Source organism: Schistosoma haematobium, chromosome 1, assembly GCF_000699445.3.
Source record: "Schistosoma haematobium chromosome 1, whole genome shotgun sequence".
NCBI classification, from domain to species: Eukaryota; Metazoa; Platyhelminthes; class Trematoda; order Strigeidida; family Schistosomatidae; genus Schistosoma; species Schistosoma haematobium.
The window spans coordinates 67,425,962-67,445,422 of record NC_067196.1 but is presented as its reverse complement, the minus strand read 5'-3'; the positions used below and the strand labels follow the sequence as shown (position 1 = coordinate 67,445,422).

The following is a 19,461-nucleotide window of genomic DNA, read 5'->3' as shown; positions in this document are numbered from 1 at the left end:
TTAGGTATACAAAGTAAGGAATAGACGTTATCTGGTTTGAGCGTATCAAAATTTTTCCCTTCATCTGTTTATGTAATTTCCTATGGAGCTCTTTCCGATATTAGTAACCTTGTCATATGAACAAAGCAACAAAAGATCTTTGTTTCAGTTTGAAGAACCTACATAAGTGGGGTCCAGATGTCTTTATTGTGCGTTATTCTGGACTGTAGGACAAGCTTTCGATAGTAAAATGGGTCTGTTGTGAGGTAGTAACTCACTAAAGACAATGGTGGACGGTGGCTCACTTTCGTGGATTAGTTGAAGTTAGACATTAACACGGTTGGATACGGGCATAGTGGTCTAGAGGTTAGGCGTTCGCGCGCGAGACTGATAGGTCCTGGGTTCGAATCTCGCGGGGCGGATTCGTGGATGTGCACTGTTGAGGAGTCCTATACTATGACGAAACGGCCGTTCAGTGCTTCCAGGTTTTTCATGGTAGTCTAGCTTCAATTGACTAGTGAATTCAACAATAAAATTAGAAAAAGAAGAGCCATGTTCATTCGCCTACTTCTGGTCAAACATGTTTTTATTCTAACCCGAATTCTCGCCCCCCCCCCATTTCGGTTTAGTCTCACCCTAGCATAAACTCATTTTATTTAGTGACTAATCGATGATATAGTACTCTTTCTATAAGGATTATTGTGACTTCAAACTATTCGTTTTCTTGCACTTTATATTACTGTTTCGTATGTGTCTCATACGCACTTTTTCAGACTGACATCTACTAACGTAAATTCTACTATGTAGACCAAATCTTCACATCATAAAGATGAAAAAGGTGGTAAGAGCACATATATTAAAACTCTTCATCTGAAAAACGTGCCACAAAAAACTAGAGCGAGAAGAAGACTAAACAGTTCTGAGATTTTCAGTCACAGGATTACTACTGTATATATATATATATATATATATATATATATATATATATATATATATATATATATATATATATATATATATATCAACCGTCACAAAGCATTGAGAAATAAGACAAAGTCCAAAAATATTTGAAAAAAATTCAACATTAGATGAGATCGCGAATACAGATGAAGATAAGATTTGGTCCAAAAATAGCTTAAAGAACAGTGTTCAGATAGCAAAAGTATTGGATTTAGTACATAATACAAAGAATGTGTTAATAATCAATTGTTTGAAAACCAAATTTAAAAAACTCAAAAAAATCTGCAGCGAACCGGTTTTTGGTATGAAAAGTTATCATTTGAACTATATAAATGCAATAATGGAGACCATATAAACTGAGGTAGGTGTCAGTTTAATTGATGAGGTAGACATAAAAATACTCTGCTTGAAGATTGGAAGGTTCATGGTTATTTGTGCGTCTAAATACAAAAAAGTTGCACGAAAGTTTTATCCGAAGGAATATCTGTTAATCGAATGTCTAGGGAGAAGAAAAACCCAAAATATATCAATTGATCCATATACAGTACAGAAAACTACGTAATTTATCATTGAATTGATGGAAAACTATGATGACACAAAACATATAAGTTTACGAGATAAGGCTGCAGTAATGACCTTATATGAAGAGTACATCATAAATTAGGCGAATTAGAGACATAATTTGTCAAAATACTCATAAATACGTAGCAGTCAATAAATTATTAACAAGGTTAAGTGACAAGTTACAGTTATGCACTTCATTTGTTGTTAAACGTTAGGTAAGTAGATTATGTAGTTGTTTGATATAAATTTAGGTGACTTGAAATACTAGAAAATTCCATTGAGATGAAGTGATTTATTGTGACGTTGCTTAAGATGCATTTACTGAAATTGAGAAACCTCTAAAATCATGTAATTATTAGTTGTAAGTTCTGTGAAAATGGGGCCTTTATCGTAAACCATATATAAAAATTGCGTATAAATTTGATTAACTGTAATTGTATTGAATAAAACCACGTACCACAACAGTTTTATTTAATGTTGTTCAAAAGTAACATCAAGGAATATAAGAAAATCATTGTGACTTACATTTTATGTCATCAACTGATTTGGCGATTCTTAGTTTCCAATGAAACAGGACCGTTCACCTAAGATTCACAGTATGGTAAACTTCGATGAGAATCCTTTGATTACAGGTAATATAAACTCATTAAGAAAAGTTATTGTAAATAGTATTATGGAACTGTCATACAATATGGAAATGGAGCAATTAGTAAGGTGAAGTGAATTCATTTAATAAGGGTTTCAAGAATGTTATACGACAAAATAAACTTCTAGTAGCTAAATATTATATATATATATATACTACAGAGTATCGTGATAGAATATGAGAATCATACATGAAATATAAATAAATAATATATTTGTAACGGAACAATAAGAATAATATTATTCGTATTGTTCCGTTGCACTATTTAAACTTGGAATTATTTTAATTTGGTTATTTATTCTCTGAAGAAGTGACTTACACTAAGTCACGAAACGTCAGAAAATCTAATTTTCTACTCATTGGAATATTACAAATATATTATTTATTTATAACAATCTACCCAATGCTCAATTTATTCGAAATTATCAAATCAAACCTTGGAAATGATACATACATACATGAAATACTTCACTTGCAAATTTCCATCATTTGTCTTTCACATTTTGGATGATTCTTCCGATTAGCAATTCCTTTCTAATTCCGTTTCTGTTTCCTTTAAGTCAACCATCATAGCCTTCTGCTGCAAGGTTTTCCACTTCCGATTGGTGTTACATGCTACTTATGTCAATAGACGTAAGTAGCATAATCACAGTACCACTAAACCTTCACATAATGCATCTGGCTAAAACCAGGTGTATAAATTTACATTACCACTGAGTAAAAATCGTACATTTTGAAGTAGCCACTTAAAACCTTCATAAGGTTTGGTAGCTTTTCTATTCAGTAGCAACGTACTTTTCTGTCAATATACTTGAACAAACCTATTTAAGAAATGAATTTCCTAATTTTATTGTTAGCAGTAAATAATTAATATAAGAAGATTAACTATAAATCTGGCACTCATGAATAATCATGGGACAAATATTTCTTCACTCCAAAAAGTGGCACGTTTGAGTAACCCAAAGAAAATTGGTTAAGATACAAAAATGATAATATTCCTAAACTAAAAGTGATTTGGATAGAAAACCGGTAAATAAAGATAAGTGATTTACACATAAAAGAACATTGGACAAGTCAGTGGTGCATTTGAATCATATCACTGAAGTAGGCACTTACTTCATTCGACCTAGATGGAATAGGACTACAGGAATTAGGTATGATTGGAGAATCAACGAGTAACCTTTTGCGTGATTTAAAAGTACGCATTTCATTGGAACATGCAGACTGACTAGATTTATTCGGTACCCCATTAGTTGGTCCTGAATCATCTAGTATGTCTTGACTGGATGAGACTAAATAGAAAAAATAAAATGTATGGGTCATCGTTGATAGGTATTATAAATTTAAAAAATTTCTGAAGCATAAATTACAGTGTCCAGACGACGTGCAATAAGCCTTTTATAGAGGTGAAGGCTAAAATATGGTCAAAGAACATGCTAAATTGTTTGATAATACTTGACTAGTCAACTGTTTTTTCACCCAAGAATACAGAGATTATCGTATTCAAATTCAAAGAGTCTACGTAAAATATGTGATAATTATTGAGTCTGTTCTTAATTTCAACCGAAATGTGAGATGTTCATTAGTTAATCGAAATTATCCGTGAAATATGGGTTGTATGAAAACAAGATTTATTATATTTAAGCTCTGTACTAACTTTATCAATCTCTTTTTGCATAGATATAATTTAATAAAGTACTTACGTATTTCGGGCTACGTAGAGAGAGATAGTTATCAGTATAGGGTTGTAAAAACGGTTAAATTTCATTGAAATCATAACCACTGACAGCGTGAAAGCACTAGACGGCTGTTTATTCCTAGTATGAGACTTCTCAGCATTATGCACCCACGAACTCATGATTATAGTGAAATTCAACAATCTCCACAGCCCCGTACTGACATTTACCATGCGCTTACTAGTAAACAGCTTGGAGAGGAAATTTCTGAAGTCGTAGTGAGAAGCTATGACCAGCGGAGTTCGACCGTGTCGAGTGTGAGGAAGGTACACGCAAAGCACAGTGGAAAACGGTGACACAATATAATGGATTAATTGGAGTTAGACATGAAAATAGTTGAATATTTACTTTGTGGTTTAGAGATTAAGCGTCCGCACGTGAAACTGAAGGTCTTGGGTTTGATATCCAGTTGCGGGGTCGTGGATGTGCACTGGAGAGAAGTCCCATGGTAGGACGAAACGACTGTCCAGTGCTCCCAAGTTTAAAGTGGTTGTCTAACTTAGACCGGTTGACGATTTCAAATGTTATTTTCTAGGAACGGAAATTTATTTTTTCCGATGTAGTAAAATGTGCTTGTAAAATGACTGTGTACCACTAAGCGGTCGCTTAATGGTTAGGGCGTTCGACTCTTAGCTACTAATCCCCAATTTTGAGCCCCACTCCACTTAATTTAGTTTAGGATATAAAGTAGTATCATTAACCCACAGCTCTTGGAATACAATACATTCTTTAAAATCTTGTATTTTATTGAAACTATTAATTTCTTTACGGTTTTATCAATAAACAACACAGATAACGTGGACGTAGAAACATACTTGAATGAGAATTTCTAAGATGTTTTTTCAAAGAGTGCTTTTGAGTGTAACTCTTCTCACAGATATTACAAGAATATGCACGGACACCTGAGTAATGATTAAAAAAATATGTGAAGAATGGGAAAGATAATACCTATTTTTAAAACAATATAAACACAAAACTAAATGATTACGAAATGAATGAAAATGCTCTGAAAGATTATGGAACATTTCAGAGAAAAAAACCCTGAAAACTAGCGATATTGGTTACGGTTTCAAGTTATGACAATTAAAATCAAGTGTCAAGGTAACAAGTTTAGTTTATAGATTCATTACATTGAATGAAGTATGTTCGATATACCAATATTATCACTTGCTTTCCTCTAATTGTTACTGCAGACTCACTACCGCGGTTCACTTTGATATTGAATCAACACTAAGTTGAAACAACGAGATTGAAAGATATGATGGATAATAAGATCTCTATTTAGCATTGAGGTAGATTGTAGTGGTGAAAAAACTTTGGACGTTATAAAATGTTGGTGTTCGTATTTACACTTCACATCACAAGAGGGTAGTTTATGGAATAAAATGAAGTTTTGTGATGTTTCTACTATGGAATGAAGCATTGTTTATGAAATGTTTAATACATATGATGGAAATGAATTTTACACTTAGTATAAAAGTTACATAAAACGAACTGTTTCACATTGACTTCATAAGTGAGTGTTTTACCATAATTGTATTTTTTTCGAACTTCAATATTAATATAGTTATCTATCACAGTTGCGCAGTAGAAAACTATCAATCCGTATAGTTACGCATCTTTTAGCAAGTATGTGAATATGTCAGTAGCCCTGTGATTCGTATATTATGAGAGATCTCAATTAAGATTTTTTGTGTATGGTTTGATTAAACAAGATATTAATTTGCGAATTTAAGTACCAATCACGTGTCTAAACCACAAAACATAGGTAGTTACATGAAAAAAAGTACCTACGCACTCAAAGACATGCTTGCAAATAAACAGGAATGACATGAACAAGCAAGAAAAACGCAACAGTGGAAAATTTCCCCACGACGCATCCCTTCTTTCTTTCATTTTTATTTATTATTTGAACACATAAATATTAGTACAAGAGTGAGCCAAATATATATGAGTGATTTTTTATGCAAAAGCCAGGAGGATCTTATAAACAAAAGGGGAACCTTTCTACGGTTACTACTACTGCAACTACTATTAACAATACTAGAGTGTGAAATATACAAAACGTGCACAGCTCTAATCTGCATTAAGGGATAACATACATTTTCACAAATGAAGTTATGCATAAACATGCGGTAATAACAACCAATCTTACAGTGACCTTGGATTTTACGATATAAAATAATACGATAATACTTAATGTAACACGTATTTATGAATATTGATCAACAGTTGTAACTAAAACTGATTATTTTTAATCTATTTGCAAGATTTTGCACGCACTTTACTTTGAACATACGATACTAATTACCTAGATTGAGTTGTGAGAGAACAATTAGTATAGATGAAATAAATTGAATTTCATTTTTATGTATTTTGGTGTACAAATCAATGAAAACTGTCAATTATCTGAATTATGTCGAGTAGACAACTCCCCCTTTAAATGCGAGTTGTTGTTTCAGAAATGGCCTGCGTCAACACCTGAACTAAGGATAGGGAGTGAAGTAGTCGAACGCGTCGATAACTTCACTCATCTTGGAAGTCTGATCAGCACTAATGGGTTGGTATATGACGAAAGTTCTGCACGGTTTCAGAAAGTTCGTTTGGCGTTTACCTACTTACGTCACATATGGCAAAGGCCAGATATCCGTCTATCAATCAAGGGACAAGTATACCGTAAGTGATGTTTGACGCAGTGTATTAGGAAATGATGATACACAAGTGGATGAGGTTGTAAATCTTCATCGACTGAGATGGTTATGCCACGTGTGACGTATACCTGAATACCGATTACCACGACGCGCAATGCTGAGTAGTGTTGGAGACGGTTGGAAGAAATCGAAGGGTGACCAAACCAAAACGTGAAATCAGTCCATGAGGTCACTCACTTCTGGTCTTAACCATGTTGGCAGATGCAGATTATTTGGTTAGGGTCAGCGTGACTATCTTAACCAATGGTTGGGGACTCTGGGTGACATGGCTCAGAATCGATCACAATGGTGTGGATGTATACACTCTTTGTCTTCCTATAAACAATGAGATTAAAATTACTTTATATCCTTCTTTCTACCAACTAATTCTTTTTTCCTGTACTATATCCTTATATGCAATCTTTCTTTTACATATTACTAACATTGAAGCGACTGCTTCTATGAATTCGGTGTTCATCTTGTTGTGCTTATGAGGTATGGTAACTTGGACTGATATCTATAAGTGTCTAGTCCTTTGTTGTGGATGGGTGACTGACATAGGCAAAGAGTATAAACAGACAAGCGTATGCAATTATCACAAAACTATTACGCTGAACAAGAAATATTAGATAAACGATATTTACTACAAACAACAATTTTTAAACTACTTACTGAGAAACATTTAGCGATGACACAATAATAAACAGAGGAGTGGAGAGAGCAAAAAATTGTCTCACATCTCGCTTCAAGACACTTTTATCAAGTAGAAAGTTTGAGTTTTAGTTCAAAAGGTTAACTGTAGTGTTCCTACGATTATTAATTATAATTTTATGTAAACGTCGCTTTGATTATCATTGTACATCCTAATTGTAAGTTGGACACGTACAAAAGCTTTGGTTTTATGCTTCAAACGTACTTGATCTGCATCTTATTGTAGATTATCGGAACAAGTTATTATGCTCTTATATTTACTTTTGGATAACCAAACAATTAGCAATATTTCAAATGATAACTAACCTTCATGAACAGTAGAAATATGCATTCGAAGGTAGGATAATGTGGAGAACTTTTTCATGCAATAATCACATTGAGGTATTCGATTACCTAGTGGATAATAAATGTTCACATAAATCTATTAAGTTAGAAGTAAATCTCTGAGAATATTAATTAAATATAGACTATAAAGATAGATATTGATAACAAAATCAGATTCGTGATCTAAAAATATCCCAGAAAAGAAACATGTACAATGCTTTCACTGTGAGTTATTCGACAAAAGTTCTAGTTTAGTGTTCATTTTAAAAAGTCTCACTACTCTGAATGATGAAAAATGTAAAGTACTTTAAATAGTTGCCTTTTATAAAATCCCCTCAAGGAATTATTAATGATTTTGTGGGAAACAATTGTGTTTGTTCTTAATAAATCCCCAATTATTGTTTTAACATTTTCAGTTTTTCAAACAGTTGATGGTCTTCGATGATATTTTGTCACTTTTAATTAAAACAGACTATATAAGAAACTAAATGGATGAGTACCAAAATAAGTTAACCTCTACAGAAAGAAAATCATTCGTCGGTAAACGATCTATATGATTTTAGTATTTGTGACGTATTTGCATTACAAATAGCAGGATAGAATCCGATCAGTTACATGTTCAGCGTAAGGTTAAATTTGGGTGCAGTGATTAGTTTATTTTTAACATTTTGATGCTAACAAACGAATCAAGAAGATATGGCAAAAGTATATTCTAGGGACAAGCCAATCAGAATCGAGAATGCGTTCTACGTTTTTGTGTGAAATCCGAACGTCATTTATTAAGAGTAGCAAAAATACGTTTGTATACTGATCTAAACGTTCAAAATGACATTGGAAAATTATTTTCTTCAACTATGTGGTAAAAATGATAGTATTAAACTCATCAAATATCTAATTCTGTCCCTCTAGTTTGTATATAACAAGTCGACACTATCCCTGAATCTTACCCCTAAAAGCTTAATCATGAAAACGAACTTTAACTTGGTGACATCGCATCTTGTGGATGAACTGACTACATAGCGCCTCTTGTGCCTATGAACGAAATTCAGTGAGACTACAACATATATACGAACCAATGAGATTTAAAATAGCAGGTCTTGGATTTTTACGCGGAATTCATTCATTCATATGGCTAAATAGTATTTCAGCATTACAGATGAGGTCAGTTCGTGATGAAAACTCTCACGTCGAATTCTAAATCTTAATCCATCTTCTGATCTTAGTGAGTAGGAGAATTTTCCTAAGGTCACTTTAGCATCGCTCAAAGATCGTCCGTAAATTTTATTCTCGCTCGGAATTAGTTCATTATTAGTGCTGCAGAGCATTTTACATTGTAGCTGATGTCAGTTCAGGATGAAAACCTCAATCTTAAATACCTAACTCTAACTAGTAACAACATAAAGACGATTAAAAATTTGTTTGAGTCCTTATAGGGGTTTGAGATGGACAATCTTTATCCATAAAGACGAGTTTATACGTTGTTGTTTCTTCGATTTACAGAGGAATCTGTCGAAGCATTAATAGATTTATAAGTAAATATTACACTTTACAATATTACTGTTTTCTTTTCCATAAAATACCAATTTATAAAAGCTGTTTTCTGACTGACTAAGAACTGGCTAGAAATTCGTCACAATTATTTTTTAGGCTCATATACTTTTACCCAAGATAATTAGTTTTTCATGAAAATTTAGTGTTCTGGTCTTTTGAAATGAACCAAGTTTTCAACTTATTCTTTTTCTACTTTACATCATGTTGACACTTGGGATTTTATTATTAGCTACCTTCAAATATAATTACAAAAATATTAGTTTTTTGATAATCTTAATTTTTAGCATTGATTAATCATTTATTGTTTGGTAAGTCATACTATCTTGATTAAATATTTAGTATATATATATTTTCAATCCCTTAATATGTATACTATTGGTTAACCAGATTTTTTCCGGCAGCCAATCGGTAATAGTAATTATAAGTAGTTAACATCATTTACAAGATAAACTAAGTGCTTCTTAATTTGAATATGTAATACTTTACTAAGAGTTTATCAGTAGCCAAAGTGTTAAATTAACAATTCAAACCTGATAGTCATAACCTTAACTGCAGTTCGAGGAAACTGAGTGAATTGTTGAAATGCATCAAATTATAATAGAATATTACTTTGAAAGTTTTCATTTTTTTGAACGGTTATCTAGTCTGTAATGAAAACTATAATCAAATATTTTGAACTTTCTTCAACTTATACACTAGTTATTTATGTTCAAAATAAACAGTTAAGTCAATTAATTGTATAAACTCTCACCATGATGTACAGAATCTATATGAACTCGCAAACTTGTGAGACCAGGAAACGACTTTTTACAATTCGGACAAACAACTGGAGTTTCAGGCTCTGAATGTTAAAGTAAAGAGGATATTATTAGAATGATTATGAACAAACCAATACATAAATATGTATTCAGCCATCTAAAAACTTAACAGGTTTGCCAGTTCGTGCTCTAATAATTCTAAACAGTAAAGAAGAATATTGTTTGGGAAAGAATGGTATATATATATATATATATATATATATATACATCTACCTATTGTGGTTAAGAAACCCATGCAGAATCAATAAGCCATACACAAAGTGTACTTCAATGCTAAGTGTATAACCTTGTACATCTGATGTTTGAGTAATATTAATAAATATTCAAAGAAGTAGGGTACAAATAAGTCCACGACAATAAAGAAAGAATTTTCCTGAAAAAAATATATAAACAACGAAATTCTTTCACCGCTGAATGGGAGATTCGGTACTAATTAAATTGCAGTTGCGAAAGACTTTAAAAGACAATTTGGTATTAATGGTTTTACAGTGTTATGGTAAACAAACGCGAAATACAAACTGATTATTATACTTCACAGTGATTTTTCCAAGAATTCACAACATATTCGTAAACACCAATCAATCTTAAGAACTGAATCAATAAAGTTAGTTGAGCACAAAAAAAGAACTCAAGAAATGAAGTGAAGAGTTCAACAAAGTTTACAGCAAAATTAACCCACTAGAAATGACTGTTAACTCCACAGGATTCTAAATGTTGCGGATAATAACAGCGTAAGAATAGGAGTGAAGCCTTGTTAGATTACTTTTATAAATTCATAACCAATAAACAAAACTTAAGAATGAGGATTATCTGTAACAATAAATTATTTTCATTTTAATATCTTCTAAGTATTTTAGAATGATAAAGAAAAGCAGGACAAACAACTTATGACTGTTTGCCAAGGGAGTAAAAACATTACTTACTGGATATAAATTCCTCACTACTAGATGACAGTGAGATCCGCGATCCTAAGGTGACCTAAAAATAAATAAAGAACGCGAAGAATAAGATTGTAGCATATTGAATAAAATGATGTTACCATTTAGTATAATTTGGTATAGCAAGACAATATCATGTAAGAATATTATTTGTCCCGTAAAATTCCTGAAACAGGGATTTTATATGACGTTTTCAGCATTCCAATAAGGTTATCTAATGAAAACAAACTACACTTTTTTAGTTTATCTCTGACTCCACCACGGTGAGCAGTTTTATGGCAGACCTCATACTTAATGACACCATGAAGTATGGTTGCGTAAGATGGGTAAAATAAGAGAAGTTTAGTCAGATTGTCTACCAATATGATTAATCGAATTTAGCACCTTTGGAAGCCATTTGGCGAGTTATTGATCTCATTTGATGTTATCAATCTGCGAAATCTGTCGCCATCAGCACTATATTTGTGAATAGTTTGATAATGACCATGGATCGAATTTTGATGTCACAGCAGAATTTCGATAGATAAATTAAGTCAAGCATATTACTTTGACCTAATCTAGAAATTACGGCAATTTCGGAGTTTATGTAATTTTGATCTTAAGTCTCTTGGATCCATCGCATTGCTTAAATAATCTACTAAAGTGTTGAGGAAGGCTTTACTATTTATCTACTGGAGGTAGGATGCACATTATTTGACTAAACAATGCCTCTACGAAAACCACTGTCCCAGTAAGTGCAGAGAAATAGGACACAAAGCCTGATTTTATTGGTAGAATCCATAGTGCCACGAAAAGTCCAGAAAAATCAACCATTCTTATGATAAGCCGATAGTCAAATTAATAGGAATATTGACAATTACTGCTGTAGAAACCAAAAAATACACTGACGAAGTTAGTGGTTAAACTTTCGATCTACAACTAGACGAAGTACAGGTAGACGAGGTTTAAAAACATTAGGCTGTATAAAACATCAAATGCAGCAGTTGGTGAGAGCGATGAACAGCATTTGTTGGGTAAATTTCAATGTCTGATTAACTTTTTGACAAAATATCCATAGATCGTTCAATATAGTACATGTTGAGCTCGACCTTCAAGGTTTTAGCTTCTTTTAGTGTCTGCACTTGAGTTATATACTAATTCACTCAGTATTAAACGCAAACAAACGACGCGTTAGATCTAATTTTTGTCTTTACAGCCTCAGCACAAAAATATGAAACCAATGACACCGAATTACATCTAGATCTCAAACTTAAGAAATCAACCCGTCACAATATATTAATCCCACCTGAATAAAGTTAATCAAAGTTTCTCTCACTTTGCTAAGAGTTGGGGGTTTGACTTCTATGTCCTGTTAAAGTTGAGAGTGGGTAGTGGGGAGTTGAATGTTTATTAAACTATTTGACGGTGAATTCTCATTGATCTAGCCGTCCAGTCTGAGAGATGACTACTGTTCATTTACGGCCACATGTATACAGCCTGTGCTAGGGAAGTCCTACACATTGCTTTCTCGTGGCGGGAGTGTTGTTTACGAAAATGAGAGGACGAAAAGCGTATGAACCAATCGTTGGTCACCGGCTATGATGGGAAGCATCTCCTCACGATGCTCCACTGCCTTGTGGGTCAGACCCTTAGGTCAAAGCCTCGGGGCATGGCCCCCCAAGAAAACCACCTGTTTCGGTCTGGGCACTCGGGCAGTATCACAGCCCACACACAAAAGTGTGGCGCATATATATTTGGTGCCCTCTTGTACCAATATTTATGTGCTCAAATAAATAAATAAAATACGCATGAGTCCGGTTATTTCATCACGAATAACATATCCCAGTATATGACATATTTATCACAAAACTAATAAAATTAGACTTGATTAGAATTCTTGCTTCACACAAGTTATTAAGGGACTTTTACTCGGATAATCACTATATTGGTCCAGTGAAATTTAAAAAGAGATTACATTAAAGGCATAACAAATAGTAAAAACTACAGTTCTTTTTTAAAAGTAGACGAAAGTAGTATATTTTTTCACAATCTATTCAAAAGCATCTCAATAGTCTGAACTTACTGAATGAGAGTCGTCGTTTTCACCGTCTGTTAACTGAAAATCAAAAGAGTCTGCCACTTCTAAAAGAATCAAAGGGGAAAACAATTAGTATTTCTATAAAGTTGGTTATTTGATTTATACCAACCAAGGAACGTTACATTTTATTCGTTCTACCTGGCATAAATTTATATTCTACATTGATGGGAAAATTAGACTATTCAGATTATTCAATAAACAAAAGTAGTAGCTGCATAGTAGTGAAGGCACTAAGCTTTCAACGAATAGATCTTAAGTTCGAAACTCATTCTAAATACTTTTTTTTGAGCAGCCGAATGATACCAATGACGTCCACAAAGTGAGGTGTAAAGTCTTGTATATAAGACATTTACCTCGTAAATGGGTTAGATTAGCATTAGATTCAGACTGTAATTTAGCATAAATTATTTGTAATGATCATCAAAGGTAAGCAGAAATACTGGCACAGAGGCTTACACAAAAATATAATACGATTTAAATTGACGTACCTTGTCTAAAAAATAATGAAATAGGGAAGGATATAAAGTAATCTTGGGAAATAAATGGCGAGTAATAACAGCTTTAAATATCATATGATAGGAAGTGAATGAAACTGTGATTTTGTGTTCGTTCCTTAACTACTCCTTTCAAAGTATCTAGCTGCTATTACTCAGTAGACCTAAACAAATACACTTAGACGACCGTTTACACCACTAATAGAAGCCTTCGTTGAATGGTATAATATTATAGTCTGATCGAAATTATAAATATGAAGGTCTCAAATGTTTTGTTACAGTTGATGATGAGTAGTTTGACCTTCCTCAATGTAGTCAACTATTAGACAGTGAGATTTTAGGAGATAAAATGATGTTCAATAGCGGCGAATAAACGTGGTTAGCCATAACCAAATTAGAGGTTTGATAAGATGTACGCTGGCCAAAGTTGCTAAACCATATAACTATGACGAGATGAAAATAACAAGATCGATAGTAAAGGAGATAGAATATAATAGCGAAGATCGAGAATCGATTATATAGTTTGAAAAGATAATGGAAAGGTGTATCTGAAAGAGTAATGGGATTCAAGAACGAAGAGAAGATAGGGAGTGAATGCATTTACGCCACTGTAAAAGAACCTGAGCCGTGACACCCAACATATTCAGCCATTAATTGCAGTTGTCATGCTCGCAAGGCTTAGATCAATATTTAATGACATCATTAACTGTTGCCATAACTAGTTTAGCCGCCCTATCCTTTTTCTGAGTAAACGGACATTCATAATACAAACTAGACCTGGGATCTCATTCTCTGCTCTCAACTTACGATGAAGCAGCTATGAAAGTGGATATGTTGTTGAGATAAATTACTAAATTCTAAGCCAATCTAGAGTAATTACAGAAACTGACTCTCAAATAACTGCTAAAATGGCTCCAACATCTGGGTAGAAAGAATGATGTACAAATTTGTATTAGTCAGTGAAACACTTGCCGTTTGGTGAAACCACCGAGCAAGTAAACGTGAGATCAGGCGTACGGGACTAAGTAAAACTAACGACACTCCATGTCACAGCAGAAAATAGTCTGTATTGTCCAACCTGAGAACATCGACTTCATACTAGCTGGCTGAAAAGCTCAATTCTTGACCTAAACACTCAACTAGAGCATCCGTGTTGGTAGTTCGTGTTGTGATATCTACCAAATGAGCCTTGTTGAGAATTAACTGATAATTAGACTGATTCTGAACAGCGTATACGCTACGACCCGTTGGGGAAAAGAATGTAATGACGAATACATTGTATCTGTCGTCAGCCCGTGATTATAGATATTGGGTCTTCTGGCACGTCGGATAAAGTAGTTTCAGACCTAGTTATCTGATCGGAAAAGCAATAGAGCAACGTCGAAAGATGTATCATCAGAATAATCTGTGGCCACAATATGTACGTACGTCACAAATTATAACAAGAACCTGAGGCTAATGTGAGCTACCAATTTGAAAACCAGGTTTCTCGACCCGCATAAGTGGACTCAAAATCCGTAACTACCCCTTAAATAACATAAACGCCTGTTAGTTGTTTCAATGTTGTGGAAACATTCCACAATCTTCCTCCATCTTGTCTCGCCAGTGGGCTACGTTACATGAATGGCGAATATTGCTGCTGTCTGTAGCATTCCAAAAGTTAGTGAAATTTAATACAAATGTAAGATTTTATCGTGTCTTACGTCACTACCAATTACAAGCGAGTCAGCTTTAAAATTAGCAACGGTGGTAGAATATACTTGCAATAACGCAGCCCACAACTTTGAATTCGAGTGAATTATGTATAGACAGACTACTTCGATGTACCAGCTAGTTTGCGACAGATTTAAAATTAATGCTGAAGATCCTTAAGTTTTCTCTTAACAAATCTAGGATTATTATTTCCGTCAACATGTTTATTTAAAACAACTACGTATATGTAATCAAAGCTAGATAAACGGTTTATATAGACCTATGAAAATGTTGACAGAAACGCTGGACTTAGTAGAGACAAAAATCGTAGATCCTCAAATAGGAATAAGAATGCAATTTCTGGATTTCAAAAGCAGTTTTAAGGTAAACTTAAGAATACCTAGTCAAACTTGATACTAAAAAATGGCTGAACTAGAACATATGGGTACACGTTGAACACGTCAAGTGAAATATATATTCATATTATATATACTACAAAATCAACAGTTCGCTTTATATTTCAAGTACAAAACTTATCAGTTTAAATACAGTGAAAATGAAAAATGACTTTTTATGAGTCGGAAGCTAATGGGCAAAATGTGTATTGATCAAATATAAAGAGGATAAGAACGAGGAATAGAACGAACTATCCCTGTAATCAAGCCGAAATTTTAGGATAAAAAAATCTATCAGCTGCCACTTGGGTATATAAATTAATATAGTTGGAGCAGAGTTTGAACACGAGTACTTATTAGTTGAATACTTAGAACAAGAGATCTTTATTGTAATTTGATTAGCGATACATGAAAGTCAAACATAGTTTTGGCAAACCCCATGACAGAGGATATTTGCTGTAGCATTATTTTAAACTGTTGATAGCAAACCAAATTTGAAATCTACTAAATAAGCTTACCTTCGTGTACAACATTAATGTGCATATGAAGGGACTTGATACTTGGAAACGTTTGACCACACAGACAGCATAAACTCAGCTGATCATCTATTAGGAGGAAACAAGGTCATAAGGTAAAAAAGACTAAATAACTTCGCACCAGTAAAACTTTCCCATGTTCTCATACATTACAGAGGGTTACAGTTAAGTTTACAGATCTGTACTGTCAAACGAACAGTCAAATAAACACAATGTGACAAATCCTCCAACTTAAGAGGTACATTTGGGGTCGCCAATAATATCTGTTTTAAGAAACGAAATTATAAAGCTGCTCTTGGCAGTCCCAGTCTAAATCTTGTTATACTGACATTCGATAGGTTTGATTTACGTGAACGACCCTTTGACAAAAAGCTTGAGCCGAATAGAACAAGACAGACAACGGGTGAGACAGTAAACATGCACACATTTATTTACTGCTTACCGTCGTTTGAAAGTCACTGTCCATAGTGACCTCAAACCCCAAATACGAAGCAAAAAGGGTCACTAGTTTCTGGGTTTTTGTGGTTGCTTTGTAAGAACGTCAAGAGCAAAGATGAGAGTGATCCAGAACATATAACTAAAACGCAAACGACTCTAGTTGAAATAAGGAAACAAAGACGCAAACCCATAGGTTGCATACGAAACATGTATTGCAACGTGTTTAAAAGATTATAACAAATACTCAATCATACATTTGGCCTTTTTTATAGGCAGTATAAGAAAACTTCGATCTCTATTAAAAATTTTGAAGTAAACCGATGTAATTTTATGATATAAATCTACTGTTATTAGTGTCATTTCTTTTTTTCATCATTTAGAGATGGTAATCTAAAATATGGCTGAAAAGCTCGAGAAGTCAACACTCAGTGAGTTTACAGGCTCATTTTCTGCGCGTGACAATCGATAATGGAAACTACTGACACAAACATATGGCATCAGTCTGTTTGAAAATCCGTCCCAAGGGGACGCTGTAATCATGAGTGTCAACGACCATCATAGACTAACCAATTTCTATTACTTACAAAAGTCAGAAGTAAATCACTAAAACTATTTTGCCGACAGAAAATGAAAATACATGATGAAAAATGAAACGCTTAACACTCTGATAACATAGTAGCTTCGCTAAAGTGGCTTAGTTATTAAAACAGGTGTCAGAACCCTCAGGAGGCGCCACCAGAGAGAGTATAAAATATAAGATTCAACTTTGCTGCGCAAGCATAAAACCGAATAATTGAAGCCGGTTGGTGAAACCAAATATGCAAAATTTTGTGAGACGCACCTTCAGAGGTTGAAGTGGCACTTACAATACCGCAGTTGTTAGCTTCGTTACGGTAACTCTAAAATAGATTGTAAGTGCTTAAAGACTCGGTTGAGAAAAACCAGAGTGGTAGATCTGAAATGTTTTCTTACGGTATTATCCATCAACGCGTTCATAACTCCAGGAAGTCACTTGTAACGCGCAAAGCACATTTTACTTTGAAGCACGCACATAACTCAAGGTGATACTTTGTTGAAACCTTAACTTTTGTTCAGTGAGTAGCAGAAAAATTAAATCCGTTCTTTTTAGCACAGTTTCTGGGTTGGTGACGAAGATGATTGTCTGTGAACAACTTTAAAAGATGAAACGAATATTTTGCGTCTTTGAAAATTGCATTTCAGTTGTGACTGTCGTATCGGAAATTGCATATAACTCATACTTACTGCTCAGCGATATTTGAGGTATGTGTAATATTCCTTCTTGCACATCTTCCACCTCAGTTAGCATCAGTTAAAAATGTTTTGCGGGCAAACATAAAGATGCTGCAAACATTCGGGGTTTCCCAATCCCCGAATTTTTGGCTTTTCTCCAAAGTCATGTGAAAATTCATAGATTTCAATAAAGTCTGTTGAACACTGGTGAAAATCCAAAATATCACTTAGGTTTTTGGCGATCTGCACAAAACAACTCGAAATCACGGGGGAAAATCGCTGAACAGGGGACATTTCGTGAATTTTGTCGCATTTCCCCCGAAAAATTCCCCGAAGTCGGGAGATTAGGATCAAGAAGCTTGATCCATAATAACCTTATGACCGAAAAGTATCAAATAAGTCAAAAGTAGGAAATAACGAAGCTGAAAGTCATATTTGGAATGTTGTCCCAGGTTGGAAATCGTCTGATCTAAGATGGTTGGCTTCATGGCTGACCTGATGGTGATCTGTCGCGGATCAGTGTGTAAGGCCCGTGAAATTTCACTGAGCCCTAGCCAAATCATCTGGCGGCTGGGCCATTGAATATTGAACAGATCGTCGATCCTCACCAAGGTCAAGGAAGACCAACGTACATCAGTTAACCGTTCGCCATGTACTGGCCCATCGGCAGTGGTCTTCATTTCGCTGGTATCTACTTTAACTAATATATTTCTATAATAACGTCCTCTGTGTTGTACAGTCTTCAAAGCATCTATGATACGTTGATACGTCAATGATGTAGTAGTCCACGTAAGGTGCTGACCACGAGGTGTGACTTCGACGCTTGAACTTTTCCGGAGATTCTTGATTCGTATAATAATTCAAGCAATTCTAAATATCATAGATCAGCAACACCGTCGAAGACTTACAAACATAATATGTTTTTCGGATTTATCTACAGTGTAGTGGTAAATAAATCCCCCAGACAAATAGCTCTGTAATTTTTCGACATTTGATGCTGACCACATTAGTTTTAATGAAGTCACCTAGCTGAAGGCGCTCGGTCATGTATCCATACCAGATCACGATTGGGAACGCTGTGCTCAAAGTCTCCTGCAATCGCTAGTCAGTCTAGGTCAGTCGATCCTCGACATATTGATAACTTTTCAAATACATCTTCGAACCTCCTCGCTTCTGTCTTTTGGTTTCACTTGGTGGGTACGATTCATATTAGGGGTTACTGGTTAAAGCGTTGTCAAAAATATAAATACCTTTGGAATCTTCAACAGCCACAAGCATATTATCTTCTCTTTTTTTCTTGCTGTTAGGTTTCCTGGACATTTTGGCATTTTGTTTCCTAAACTGCCATTAATTGAAGCTTACCTCCTGACATATTTTAATAGTCACCTTAGCAAATCATTTGTTCTCTCACATTCTGTGCCTAGCATTTCTAAACATTTACTTGATATCTACATTATACTAGTTAATATGGTCATTTTAAGTCGTCGGCGTGGTTGGTCGAGCATATAATTATTGAAAACTTTTATACTCAACAATTACCACGAAGTGAATATCAATAATAGTGAACGCGGGAATATTAATTCAGATCAATTGGATGGCATGGCTCAGCCTTGAAGACTTGGTCATTTTGTTTAACTTGTCTTCATTCACTCTTAATATAT

The 19,461-nt window shown here is 34.2% G+C and overlaps 1 protein-coding gene across 2 annotated transcripts; it reads right to left on the bottom strand.

Annotated features, from left to right (window-relative positions):
- Positions 1-818: 818 nt before the first annotated feature.
- On the bottom strand, positions 819-17,610 carry MS3_00001933 (uncharacterized protein). Of its 2 annotated transcripts, XM_035733684.2 has the most exons (11): positions 17,522-17,610; positions 17,391-17,448; positions 16,094-16,180; positions 12,980-13,038; positions 10,903-10,957; positions 9,913-10,002; positions 7,593-7,679; positions 4,701-4,787; positions 3,266-3,441; positions 2,029-2,087; positions 819-1,438 (listed from the first exon to the last, which is right to left on the bottom strand). In XM_035733684.2, the coding sequence occupies exons 1-10, from the start codon at positions 17,543-17,545 to the stop codon at positions 2,040-2,042; spliced, it is 771 nt and encodes a 256-aa protein (XP_035587806.1). In that variant the 5' UTR covers positions 17,546-17,610; the 3' UTR covers positions 819-1,438; positions 2,029-2,039. The 2 variants fall into 2 exon arrangements, with proteins under 2 accessions (XP_035587806.1, XP_051074907.1); XM_051209451.1 differs by having other exon boundaries at positions 17,391-17,589.
- Between the last annotated feature and the right edge of the window lie 1,851 nt (positions 17,611-19,461).